At 32.5% G+C, this 15,133-nt stretch overlaps 1 protein-coding gene across 1 annotated transcript in view; it reads left to right on the forward strand.

Moving 5' to 3' along the window:
• The window catches only part of LOC135845811 (hemicentin-1-like), a 972,708-nt gene that overhangs the window by 861,952 nt on the left and 95,623 nt on the right, over window positions 1-15,133 (forward strand). Inside the window, exon 5 of the mRNA XM_065364649.1 lies at window positions 2,075-2,278. Coding sequence (XP_065220721.1) covers window positions 2,075-2,278 — 204 coding nt within the window. The remainder of the gene's footprint in view (window positions 1-2,074; window positions 2,279-15,133) is intronic.

The following is a 15,133-nucleotide window of genomic DNA, read 5'->3' on the forward strand; positions in this document are numbered from 1 at the left end:
TAATTATGCATAGCAGACCTAAAAATCAAAGTAAAATTTCAGATTTTTTCATTTCAGACTTTGTGGTATTACGCTCATCAGTGTTAAAACGAGACTTTGGCTTGTAACGCTCTTTTTTTTGGTCCCTTGAAAAGCTTTATAATGAGCTTTTATTGTATCTCAGCTTAATATCTGCTAGTGTTCTCAATGATGGATCCAAGGTAGGAGAATCACTTCACAACTTTGATTCTGTCGACTTCTTGGATCTCTGGCGAGTTGTTGGTTAGCCTGTCAATTATCATCATCTTTGTTTTTGTACTGTTGATGTGTAGGCTGTATCTTGCACAGACTTCCTGCAGACACGAGTAATACCAAAGTAAAAATTATTTGGTAGTAATTCACAAAAATACAAAAATGAAAATTGTTTATAAGTCATATGAATATGATATGAATTGGAAAAATTCCTATATTTTCCGTCTATCAGTTGAAAATTTTTGAGTCGAGCCCCCTCCCTCATCCCCTCTTAAAAACATTGTATATATTTTTGTCCTAGAAATGGAGGAAATTATATTTGACTTGAGCCCGCATTGGTTCTCGATGGGTCTGTTTGAGTGCGTTGATTGAATCCAGTTCAACCCTAAAGCCAAAACTGAATTTTCAAAAAAAAATTCAAAAGTTGTTTTGAAGTGTGCTTATTTTGATTCTGGAATCTGTTCAATCTTTCAATCAAAACCATATTGAACTCTGTATTCAAAACACGTGTAAATGATTTGATTTTGATTTCGAGGTCAAACAAATTTCAGAACCAGAATCAGCGTTCCCGATATTGAACTTTACAAGGAGGAGCTCAAAACTTAAAATTTCAACGCTTCGTGGACTTCTAATGCACGAAAAAAATCCATCTCATCAGCGAACCCTCTTTGATGAATTGTCATCAAGTTTCTTATTTCGCTCGTTAAAATATCTCATTTCGCTGTAAATAATTTCTCCATAATCACCTCATTAAAACTCCCTTCTAAAATTAAGAATATAATCAACTGGAGTGTGAAATTGGCACAAGGTGAAAAAGGGGTAAAGATAAGACGATCGATTGCTAAAACAATTCCAAAATGTATCAAAAAACATTTTCAAAAGCTGCAAGTGTCACATCACGCCATATACCTATTAAAACTTGGGTGCTTTTTATTAGGTACCAACGTCTTTCAAACGATTTTCCTATCAATTAAGTAGAACGATTATGACGATTAAATGGAATAATGATAGGTAGGTATATCCTTACACCCTTCGACACTATATTAATTTTTATTTTCACTCTATATTTACCTACCCTTCTTGTATACGAGTTTTACAACGTGCAACGAGGAGTTATAAAAAACTTCGTTATAAATTCTATACGACTTGCTGATAAATTCGTATTAAATTCTTATCGCAAAATAAGCCGAAAAAGGGGACGAGATCTCGTATACAGTCGATTGTGGGAATAAAAGTTTAGTCGTATTCTTCATTTTGTTGCGTTTCTGTGCACATTAAGACGAAGCTCGATAGAAAGAGGGGCACCTTTTACGCCAATTTTAATAATTAATACCCTTGTAAAGAGCCAAAAGGAGAATGGGATGAATTACCAGCCGAAGATGAGACGAACCTCGAGATGCACGAGCAGCATCTTTGTTCATGGCTTTATGTCTGGCGTGCGAAGGAATTCTAAAAAAGAAAGGGGGATCGAAGTGAAGTCGCGGTGCAAAAGACGACGATTACGATAAGGCTGCATGTGGAAAGAGGCAGCGAAATGTGAAAAAGTTTATAGCTTAAGGAGTAAGTATTATACGCGAAGAAAAAGCTGTAGAAAGATTTTCTAAACTACGCTGTACACGTTTAACACTACAATTAAGTACGAAATGAGATGACTGGAGTGGGTCGTTTTGGGAGTACCTATAAGATAAGTCTGAGAGAAGGATAAAGTAAGAGTTCCCTCCTCGAAAAACGCGTCTGTTCGGTGTAAAGTTTAAGTCCTTATTTTTTTTTTACTGCTGTGTATTTTATTACGGTACATTTGGTTAATTTGGTTATACATTTTTTTTTATTTATCTGTTCGCAGCTAAACCAGCTCCCGAAGTTGTATGGATGAAGAAGGATAAAATTTTGGCCAATAAAACGTTTACATCGTTGGCGGAAACTGCGAGCTTGCAAGTATCGCTGGGTAAATTAGGACGTTCAGATTTACATACAGAATTAACCTGCCAAGCATCCAACAACAACCGCACCCAACCATTATCGTCTGTCGTACAAATTGACATGAACTGTAAGTAAAAGCTTATTTATTACGTTATCGGTGTACTCGTCTGTCTTAGTACGAGTATACTTCTTCGGCGTGCGAAAAGAATCAGACCTAAACCTTTGCCAAGAATTCGCCATTTGCCCATCCAGCAACATCACACGCATTGAACCGCATAAGTAAACGAGGTGTTTGGGGTTGTCTGTGCCCTTTCTCGATTTACTACGTACAGAATACCCTATATTCGTTTTGGAAAATCATTAAATATTCATCGGACGCGTTATTAGCGCTGAACAATTCGATGGTTTAATAATTCACGTCGTCGTCCTCGTCGCTCGATCGACTGTCCCTGTCCATGTCCCACGTTATTATAACCGGACTGTACCACGGCCGGGCCGAAGTTTGCCGAACAGACTCGCAAAAGCGAGCAGCATCATTCGAACATAATTCGATGCAGCGTTTTCGATTAAATATAAATCCGCGAAATTGCTTTTTAATGTAGCTCGAGCGTAAGAAATTATAGTATTTATCTAAAACCCATCTCTCATCTACGCCGTCGCTGCGCCGCGCCTATGCTCCTCTTTCGCATATGTCTGGATTTGCCATCGCTCTGCATGCGAATAATCCCCGGAAATGAACCTTTTTTGCCGACGAGTCAGCGGCGTCGAGCCAGATAGTACATATTTGAGTGATTTCGAAAGAGTTATGTGCGCCAGAAATGATTTTATGGAGGGAGAGATGGTGAAGAGAGGAAGGAAGATAGAACAGAAGGTTTGTTTTGACCTTAGAACTGAGTTGAGAAGAAATTTATATATATTCTCTACTCCTCTCCTCCCCCACAGCCTTATCAGTTATCAATTATCATCGTACATTAACCTAGAAATTTTGAAAGGAATTTGAACGTGTTGACATTAAAATCACTTGAAGATGAAATTCTTACAAAATTTGTCAAGGAAGATTAGAATGTTGAAAACTTGAAAATGAGTTAAAATAAAAGTTATCAAAACCATTAAAAATTATCAAAAACTGCTTTAAATGAACGTAAAAAATATGTAATATTAAAACGAATTGAAATTATTTAAAATTATCAATTAGGTACGTATCAAAAATTTATGAAATTTCAGCAAAATTTGACAAAAAGTAGCAAAATTTCCATGAAGCGTCGTGAAAATGTCTCCAAACTGACAAACTGACTTAGAAACACTTATCTTTTTTAAAAAAATAAATTAAAAAATATCATTTATTAAAACAATGCCAAATTGATGATAAAATTTGACCAGGATGTACGAATTGAATGACATAAAAAAACGTGAAAAGCGCGGTTGAAATCATTAACAAAATTGCATAAAATCTGACAGAACTTTATTAAAACATGTTACCTATTATTATAACGTCATAAAAGCATTTTAAATAGCACTAATTTTTTTTTTCAATTTCCAAACATGATCAAAATAGCATGAAACTATGTACTTAAAACGCATTAAAATCACTAAAAAGATCAAAAACTAATAAGTAACATTTTTTTGAAAAATTCTTAAAATCTCAAAATTATTCAAAACTACCAAAAACCGATATATTTTTAGCAAGATTTAGCGAAATCTACTGAAAACTGCACAAAACATACGAAATAGCAATAAACATTTGAAAAAGCATTAAAATCATTCAGATTTACAAATCTAATAAAGATTCAGGATGATTTATTAAAATTGTAAAACGATTCAAAATTAACTATAGGTAAGTAATAAAAATCAGTAAAATATTTTGAAAATCACCAGAAAATTTGATGAAATTATTGCAAAATATTGTTAAAATTCAGCACAATTTGCATCAAAAATCATGAAAATGAAGTGAAAATGGCATAAAAACACTATAAAAAGGCATTAAAAACATTGAAAATTTTCACAATTTGATAAAAAAAAATTGGCGAAACTTTATTAAATTTCTGAAAAAGTCATTAAAATAAAATTTGCTTAAGATGACATGAAAAGAGATGAAAAGCACCAAAATCATAAAAACGTATCAAACCTACTTATTGATAAAATTTAAGCAAAATTCACAAAAATTCACAACCAAATTGGATAAAACATCGTTAAAAACACGTTTAAAATGATGTTAAAGAACTTGAGAAGCGTTTTTGTTCAAAATTGCTAAAAATTATAGAACTTTTGCCAAGTTTTTCGTCAGTTTACTAAAATGTTTCAAACTAACTTTGTCAAAACTTGATAAAAGTTGCCAATTTTTATCAAATTTTTAACAAAACTTGTCAAATTTGACAAACTTACAGTTAGTTAACATTTAGCTAAATTTAGCAAAAATTAACAGAATCTGTGATTCAACAAAGTTTTTTCAAAAGCGAAATTTGAAAAATTTTCCCAAGTTGTCAAAATTTGTTTATTGACAATATTTTTCAATATTTTGTCAACATTTTTTTCTATTTCTTGATGTAAGTACACACATACTTAAGTATATGAATTAATTTTTAAAAAATTGAAATTTTCCAAAGCTATCAAAATAGCAAAATTTGTCATTATTCAGCAACTTTATCAAAATGAGTAGGTAGGTAAGTAGGTATTTATAATAGCAAGATTTAGCAATTATTAGTGAAATTTGCATAAAACGTAAAAACAGATTTAAAATGGTGAAAAAGTAACTAGGTGCTAAAAAAAGAGTAAAAATGAAAATAAAACATTAAAATCATCAAAAATTATCAAAAACTGATAAAACATTGCTACCTAAGTGCTCCAAAAAATTGCTAAAAATAATGTTGAAATGTATGTAAAATGGTATAAAACACACCAAAAAGCTCTAAACTCATTGTTTATCTATCAATAATTGATGAAATTTTATACAGAATCAATAAAAATTCACAAAAAATTACATAGAACAATTTGTTAAAGTGAGTTGAAATGGCATAAAAGTGCCTAAAAAGCAATAAAATCTCACGAAAAAACCAGCCAATGTTAAAAATTTTGAGAGAATGTGGAGAAACTTGGCAAAAAACATGTTTAAAAATTCCATTAAAATGTTGAAAACGTTGAAAATGTTCAAAATTACCAACAACTGATAAATCTGCAGCAACACTTCTCAAAATCTGGCAAAATATGTTTTTTTTTTAAAAAATGACATGAGAACACGTAAAAAAAATTGAAAAATTGAATAAAGATTTGATGAAATTTGGCCATAGGAAAAAATCACTTGGAATATCAAGATGTGTTTAAAATTACACAAAAATATGTAAAATAAATTTTGAAAATATTTTCTCCTCGAATCGGTAGGTATGCATTGATTATGCTAAAATACCTATAGACAGATACCTACTATATGTACTTCTGAACCCGGGTGAATATTTTTGAGAACAGTGGTGCCAATTTTTTGTTCTCTCACTGTTGCTAATACCAAGAATAAATTTAATTGGTTTTAGCCATTTTGTTTATTTTTCGAAATTTGACATACGAGGCCTACTTTTTTTACCAACCTAAATGACGCCGCTGAATTCCAAAATATCCCCCCCCCCCTTCAGAAATTTTCTGTTAAATATTTTAAAAAGAAATTTGCCCAAAAATAATGTAATTTGCACATTTTCAAGCGCTTAGTAGAAACCTAAAAGTAGTCTTGGATTTTGGATTTTGACAGCAATGGCTTATAGGTTGCAGCATAATCTCAAATAATATTTTTTGGAACTGGGTCATTTTTCTCACAGTAGGTTAAATAGGGATTAAAGTAAAAAAAAAAAACACGAATTTTTTCGAAAATTCCTGTTTTTTGAGGATCTATATCCACAGGCACCGGCTGAGCTGAAAAATGTCAGTGTGACATTGAACTCAAAATGAAAGTCTGCACTGAAATCTGCGAGTATCAAAATCCTCCAACTCTTTTTTGCGTCCTACCCTAACCTGCATATCAAAAATTACAAGTGCTACAAAAGTTTTTCAAATTCGGTTCATCTGATCTTTCTTGAGAACAGAAAGGTTGAAGAGGAAACCAATTTTAAATTTAGTTTTGTCTCTCTGAAGTCATCATCTTTGTACACATACATCAGTATTCATACGTAGCCTATTCGTGTACCGCGAAAATAAATGAGAAGAGTGATTCGTGAGAGAGCGAGCATATCATATGCAAGGTATACAACATAGTACGTCTACGTACACCGTGACAAGGAAGAGGAAGAGGATTACATTCACAATGTTTATAATTGACCGTACGTAAAGAATCGTAAACACGGTTATTTTCAAAGGCTCGTTATAATTCATAGTATGTTCGGGTAGAGAGGGTGGGATAGGTGAGTCTACGTATACACTCCTCATATACCTACCAACTGCACACTCGCACACAATATATTATATATAAAGGAAAATCCGAAACGTTTGAGTTACTTCAACATTTTAATTAAATTTATAACATTACCGTCGTCGTTGAACCGACACCCCTGGTATATTTTCATTTCGAACAGGAGGTTTGGGTAAGGTGTGGAGTGCTGTGCTGGTACACGAGAGAAATGGGACAACGTATATATAATCTTATTAAAATGAAAGTGGAAATATTTCCACGTTTTCGCGTTTATTTCTTGTGTGTTGTTGTTGTTGTAGCGAGAGCGAGAGTTTCACGGTGCTGCGAGAGTATAAGGCCAACGGGGTAGACAGATATTTACCCCGTTCGCTGGAGAAACATCTCTCGTTGTACGCGAAGCTTGCGAAATCACAGCTCTTCTCGCGAAAAAGGTTTCGCGACAAAGGCTGTGGCATGGCAGTGGCACTTACGGTTATTATTCTACGTCAACACCTGCTTACTCGTTTACGCTTTTAATAGTTTTAAAGTGTAGAGGAAGCGAGGTAGAAGCAAAAAATAAATTGAAGGGGTACACGCTCGAGTAGATGAGGTGAAGTTTTTCTATGTGTTGTATGCTCGATGTAACGTCTGTGAGGGATGATACCTGTACTCGTTCAGTAGGTCAATGTTTTGGCATCATGGTATTCATAGCCATGATGCGAGGGTATGTACGTGTTTTTAGATTTTTACTCCAGAACCAGAATTTATTCTTTTTGTTAAAAAATAATAATGTACTGATGTACCAAAAATTCATTTCTGTCAAAGTTCGACTCAATTTATGCTCTAGATTCAACTGATTATTGATCACCTACCTGATTGGTTGCGATTTAAATCTGACTTTCATTTTTGTGAGTAACATTTTCTCAAAAACTAGCCTGCGGTATCGACATATGTAATATTTTGTTAATTTATAAGCTAGGTACTGCTTCAATCATCAAATTATCTCACAAGTGTAGTGATATCAAAATTAAATTTAATATTGCAACGAGATTAAATGACGAATACAGAGATTTCATGAACTCGAATAATGTTTTTTGTGGAATAGGTATGACGTTGGTATGGAATTTGAGGTTTTTATCCGCGTTGATTTTGTAAAATAACGGGATGTGAAATATTTACCTAATCTGTCCAACTGCAGATAGATTCTCAAATTATCAACTTTTCCCGACATTCTTTCATTGTTTTCTATCAGAAGTGATAAATAGTACAAAAAAAATCGTTCAGTATTTTATCGCTTTTATCACTGACTGATTTGGTAGCATTTCGCGAATCATACGTAGATACCTACAGAACACAAATCATTAAAACATGAAAATACAATTTTTCCATCTTCCCTTGAAGTTTTTCTTTTCACATATACTTGGGAACCTAACTGATATAAATTCTCTTATCAAAGCAAAAAATTATGGCCTAGTGACCTCAACTCAACGTTGGAAGAATTTCAAATTTTCATGTAAACGCGTCACCTCCTCCTGGACAATTCTCAACTAATTATGCTCTCGATCAATATTCTTACTGATCGCCTGAATTCATTTCCAAAATCAGTTCTTATTGCTATTTTTAAGTCTCTATTTTGAATCCTTCGAATTTTCGTGATGTTTTCATCGGGATTTTTTTTTAAAATAAATGTTTATCAGAGTGTTCAAGAAGTACATAGGTACCTATAAGAGACCAAAGTGAAAATTTGGTTGGAATCACTGCAAAAAAGTTTCTAATGATCATATTGCTCAACTTGAAAATTGAAGGGGCAAACACATTAGAAAAAAACTGTTGAATGCATTTTTGAGCATGGAGTATGCATGTAGAAAGGTGAAAAGAAATTAACCATACGAGTTTTTACCTCGCTTGTCAATTAATGAGGCTATTGACAAATTTTGAAAAAAAATTTATGATGCGATTAGCAAATAAATTTTATTGTCATTTTTGAGACTAATTGTAAGTTTATAATTTTTCCATTTAAAAAATGTTTTTCCTCCTCAACTAACAATGAACCTCAGTCGTAAAAAGTGAATTTTACTCGGATTCCAATATTTTATTGCAATTTTTTATTGGTTTTGGAAATTCGCCAAGAATATAGCTAAATCAGATAATACCTAGGTACTCCGTGTATCGAGAATTAATCAATTTTTTCAAGTTTTCAAACGTTCCAAATTGTATCAGGAACTCGACAGGATTTCTACATTCTCTGTTTGTAATTGGATGTAAAGTTTTCTCTGAAGGATAAACCTTTAATCATGGATATGTTTTTCCCTTGAAACACGTTAATAAAATTTTCAAAAGTATGACATCGCAATGTGAAAAATGTATCGTGATTTTTTAAATGCAGTAAAACGAAATTTTTTCTCGTGAAATGGGTAGTCAACGGTTATTTAACACAGATTTCTGATTACCTAATTGTTTCATGTAATGCTCAACTTGAGGTCCTTTTTGAAAAAACAGGTTATAATTTTTCATTTGGAGAGAAATGTTGACAAAAGTGAAGGTCTCCATTGAAATTTTTTTTTTTTTTTTTTTTTTTTTTTTAACCAAGTGTAGTAGTTTAAGTTCTTTCAGGTTAGGCAAGTTATTAGATTTGCAGGAGGGTGCTCCTCCCAGACACTGTTCTCACGCAAGTCAACGCTGAAATTTAACAGCACCCGCAGGAATTTTCAATCAAAATTATAAGCACTAAGAACAGAAAAAAGTGATCCAAACAATGAATTTGTATCAATGTCCAGAGATTGCAGATAGACAACCGAAATGCAAAATTTCACGGTATCAATTTTGTCCTTTGCTTTTTTGGGGGGTACGTTTTGTACCTATACTTATTTTCCCTCATTTTGTTTAGCTAGGTACAGCTAATCAGCTAATTGTGTTGGCGTAAATTTTTTCAAACTATGTTGTGATTTAAGGGCTTCAAAAAACATTTGATGCCATGAGCTTAGTTTGTGTAATGGATCCATTCTACAGATCATGCTAATCTATTATCTACTAGTATGAAAAAAAATCGCTCAATTATTACATCAATGGAATACGATTATTAACAATGGGTAGAAGAAGTATGAATAGGTTTAAATGTATCTTTTTTGAATTAAATAAAATTCCAATAATAATACCTTCAAGAACATTTCCGATCTTTTGCGAGTTTGATACATTTGAATACATCCGCATAGTAACCGCCCGCTCCTGATATGTGGAGTCAAAGTTAAAATACCTAATCCAGAAATAAAGTTGCATAACTCCAAAGAGAGCAGCTAATCCGCCAAGCATCATGAGAAGACGCATGTGTAGGGAAAACCTTGACCATAATTCGGTCTTATTCATACTGCCTAACCGTATGTACGAAAATGCTCCAGCGATAGGAATCAAACGACCAGTGCGAATGATGCATAATACAAAATGCGTAGTACAATAATTATTATTATAATCGCATAATGGAAGCAGGAGAATATGGAATAAAGGAACACTTGTTCCTGTAAAACAATACATGTAAAATTTTTTGTTTTGATTGCCTAGAGACGGACGTTGCAAGTACAAAGCAATTTTTCGAAAACATAGGCATATATCTAAAGCAATAATTAGTTTGAAAAACGCTAATGAATATTCTATGAATACTCCAAAATAATCAAAAGAGAAGTAAACACGTCTAGAGTTTAACAATAACCACTTGGACCATGACCTGTCGGACCAATAATCAGGAACAACATACCAGCTAAACCAAAGGTTATTCAATAACAGAAGGAAACAGTAAAAAGTAAGATTTTTAGTCGAAATACTTTGCGTTGATATTTTACCACTTTTAAAAAATTTGTGAGCATGAATGATTAGGCAAATGCTTGATGGTATGACTGCAATTGTACCTATCATCATCAGTTCTCTTTCAAACGATCGCATGTCGTTTTGCGTTTAATTCACTGTTTGTTGTAGTTACTTCGCAGGTACCCAATGTTATTTCTAAACAGCTAGCGAAAGCGTGTATAGGTTTTGTGTGTTTGAAGTTTCAAAGCCTGGAAGTAAATCAGATCTTCGGGTAAGCTTATCATATCACAAATTAGCAAAACGCGAAAAATGTAAAAGTGATCATTGTTGCCTACCTGATTAGTCGTGTTTCGGTGTAATTTTTTATTTGCAAGTGGAACTTTAACAAAAACTAGTGTACCATAATAGGTACCTATGCAGATTTATTAGCCACTGTTTCAGGATGTGTTGCAACTATATCAAATAAAAAACGAAGTACAGATATGATTTATGTGAATTGGTCCAACGTTGGTCTAGTACATTACATATATTTCACTTTTTTTTATCGTTGATTTTGAAAACTAGCCGGATGTGAAATATTTTCCTAATCTGCTCTAATGTTGATAGATCCTCATATTGTGAACTTTTCTCGACATTTTTCTGCTGATTTCCGCAAGCAGTGATAAAGGATAGATACCACAAAGTTATTTCAATATGAACGCTTTTATCATGGACTAATTTGATGAAATTTTGTGAATCTCACCAAACACAAATCGTTAAAAAATAAAAGTAACATTTTTCTCTCAATTTTTTCTTCTTTGTTCTATAGATAATTCATATAAATTCTCATATATCAAAAATTCTCTCCTGTAATTTCCCCTGATTTCTGTGATGTATGTAGAATTAATCATTTTCATTGTTTTGAGTCAAAGACGATTGAAACTAATCATTTCTTGTTATGTCTTCGAATGTATATAAGGTATTTGAATAAATAGGGTCCCGGTTCTGTGATTTTTGGAAACTGCGTGATCTGAAAACATCGCAACCTAACTTGATACATAGTACCTACAAAAATGCCACACTCCCCTAAAATGTTGCATAATCGTCGTCTTATCAATTTTCACATCAATTTAGTGCGCCAATTTCTCGTAGATTTTTGAGAAGTTTTTACGACTTCCACTTCTTATCAACTTTTACTTCATTTTGGATACACTTTCTGTAAATTTAGCTTGAGGTAGCTGTTATAAATGGTTTCTTTCAATTCAGGCTAAGGTCTCCATGAAATGTTGACAGAATTCTCAGGCTTTTTTTCAGTTTTCACTGTTCACCTCAAAGTATTTATATGTACCTACCTATGTAGATTCCAGATACTCGTATCTAAAAATGTGAACAATTTCGGACGTAAGCAAACAGTAGTTTGCGCAATAGGTACATACCTATTTGAAATTTTTCCATCATTTGCTCACATTTAAAAACCTACATGCATTAGAATCTGGCATAGATTTATTCAGTTGAACTGAAAATAAAAAAGGTCAAAGTTTATGCTTAAACATTTTATTGGGACACTGCAGTATAATTATAAACATTTGATCTTATCTTATCTTACCTAATTTTGTAAATAGTAAAAATCTTAATAAACTATTCTGACTGTCGAAATGATAAATTTATCGATCGAGTAGCTTAATTAATAAGGTTGATTGTGGTGTAAAAGGTGTCATCAAATTTTAACCGAATTCAGCAGAAATCTTCAGTTTGAGTTGAGTTAATCATCAAAATTTTTTGAGATATATAATTATGCCCTCAAATTGAAGGACATTTTCAAAAAATTCGTGTTTTTTCGCTTTAGCCTCTACCCAACCTGTTTTGGGGAAAATCGGTGTGACGTCGGTATGGTATTTGATGTTTTAATCGGTGATTTTGTAAAATTTCCGGATCTGAAATATTCGACTAATCTGTCCTAGAACGCAGATACATAATTATATGTAAATTCTCACATTATCAACTTTTCCCGATATTTTTTCATTATTTTCTACTAAGAGTGATGAACAGTATGTACAATAAAATTCGTTTGATGTATCACTGACTGATTTGGTAGCGTCTCGCGAATCATATGTATTGCATAACATTGATCACTAAAACATGAACATATAATTTTTCCCTCGAAGTTGTTATTCTACTTGTACATAGGTGATTGATATGGTATAAATTCTCGTATCAAAGCAAATGAATTAATTGGCCTAGTGACCTCAGCTCAACGTTGGAAAAATTTCAAATTTGCATGTAAATGATCTCCTCGAAATTTCCAACAGTCTGCTAAAAAATTATCATGCTCTCGATAAATATTCTTACTGATCGCCAGAATTCATTTCCAAAATCAGTTCTTGCCGTTTTAGAGTTTCTATGCTGGATTATAGAAGTTTCTTCAGACACCTCAAATTTTTAATGTTTTCATCGTGATTTTTTTCAAATAAATGTTCATCGGGGTTATTCAAGAAGTAAGAGCCCAGCGTGAAAATTAGGGTATAATCAAAGTACCTACCAACCTATTGCAAAAGAGTTTCTGATGATCATGTTGCTCGACTTGAAAATTGAAGGGGCAAACACATTTTTAAACAAATTAATGTTGAATGAATTTTTGAGCATGTTGGAGGGTTATGCTCAGAAAGGCGAGTAGAAATTGATCATAACTTATGAGTTTTTTCTTGGCTTTTCGATTGATGAGATTTTGAACAATTGGAAAAAAAAGATTTCCTGTTAAAAATAAGCTTAGTTTATCTCCAAATAAATTTTAATAGGTAGGTATAACATTTTTTTGAGCTGGGCTTGAAATTTTGTCATTTGAAATTTTTTGCCCTCAGCCAACAGTGAATCTGTCATAAAAAATAAATTTTACTCGGATTCCAAGCTCTTGTTACAAATTTTACTTGGTTTTTGAAAGTCACCAAAAATGTAGCCAATTGAGATATGATTTACGTATTGAGAATTGGTTAATTTTTTCAAGTTTTCAAATGTCTAAAATTGTATTACCAGGATTTTTGCAAAGTCTTCAGCGTAAATTTTGAACACATTCTTTGCTTGTATGTAATTCAATGTAAAGTTTCCTCTGATAGGTAAATGTTCAATACTAATGGATATGTTTTTGACTTGAAACATGATTGTGAAATCACGTGAAAAATCCATCGTGATTTTTTATATGCATGAAACGAAATTTTTTCTCTTGATGAGTAATTGTTTCGAGGTTCCTTTTGAATAACAGGTTAAAATTTTTCAGGTTTTTTGAATTTGTAGAAAAATGTTGATCAAGATGAAGGTCTTCATAAAATTTGATCAATGATCAAAATCCTCTGACTTTTTTTCACCATAGGTTACTCATACAAAAGTACATGTATGTGGAACTAAATTATCAGTAGAGAATAGTTTTTCAATGTTTACAATTTGCTATAATAATCTGAATAATACATGCAACATGCATAAGAATACCGCGCATTGATTGATTCAGTTCAACTGAAAATGAAAAAGTCAAAGTTGACTCTAAAATATTTTATTAGAATATTCCTGCATAAGTGAATACCAATACATATAAATATATTTAACTTATGTACTTAGGTACATTTGCTCTTTTCTTGCATGAATATGAATAAATTTTTACCAGTGTTATAATTTCAAGAAAAAAAATCGCTTAATATTATTACCTAGATGAATAGAATAAGATCGCTTAAATATTAATTCAATGGAATAATAATTATTAACAATGACTAGAAGAAGTATGAGTAGGTTTAAATGTATCTTTTTTAAATGTAAATAGAATTCCAATAACAATACCTTCAAGAACGTTACCGATTTGTTGCATATATGCTACATTTCTATACATCTGTGAAATACGTTCCTGCTCTTCAGTAGTTGTGTCAGAGCTATAAAACCCAATCCACAAAGTTGCATAATTCCGAAGAAAGCAGCTAATCCGCCAAGCATCACGAGAAGACGCATATGTAGGGAAAACTTTGACCATAATTCAGTCTTATCGATACTGGCTAACCGTATGTACCAAAATGCTCCAGCAATTGGAATCAAACGGCCAGTGCGAATGATGACCAATGCAAAATCTGTTTTTAATTGGTCGCATGAGATAAGAACAATTCTACTCAGAAAAATATGAAGTAAAGGAATACTTGTTCCTGCAAAGCAGTAAATATAAAACTTGTTGTTGTGATTGCCTCGAGACGGACGTTGCAAGTACAAGGCAATTTTTCGAAAACATAGGCATATATCTAAAGCAATAATTAGTTTGAACAACGCTAATGAATATTCTACGAATACGCCCCAATCCGTAAAAAACCAGTAAACACGTACAGTGGCATACCATATCCAATCGAGCCAATAATCGAGAAAATCCAAGCTGAACCAAATATTATTCAATAGCAGAAGAAAACAGTAAAAAGTGAGATTTTTAGTCGGCATGCTTTGTGTTGATACTTTACCACTTCTAAAAAATTTGTAAAAGTGAATGATTAAGAAAATGCTTGATGGTATGACTGTAATTCCACCTATCATCATCAATTGTATAATGAATGATCTCATGTCCTTCTGCGTTGAATTTTGGCCTACCTACTGTTTGTTGTACTTTCCAGGTAGGTATGTTATTTCTAAACAACTAGTGAAAGCGCGTAGGTTTTATGTGTTTGAATTTTCCCAGCCTGGAATTAAATCAGATCTTCAACTTATCTTATAACAAATCAGCAAAACACAAAAAAAAGTAAAAATCATCATACCTACTTGATTAGTTGTGGTTTTGTATAATTTTCGTTTGCCAGTGTAGTCCAGTCATTAAAGACCAATTAT

The sequence above is a fragment of the Planococcus citri genome, chromosome 4 (genome assembly GCF_950023065.1).
Source record: "Planococcus citri chromosome 4, ihPlaCitr1.1, whole genome shotgun sequence".
Classification (NCBI taxonomy): domain Eukaryota; kingdom Metazoa; phylum Arthropoda; class Insecta; order Hemiptera; family Pseudococcidae; genus Planococcus; species Planococcus citri.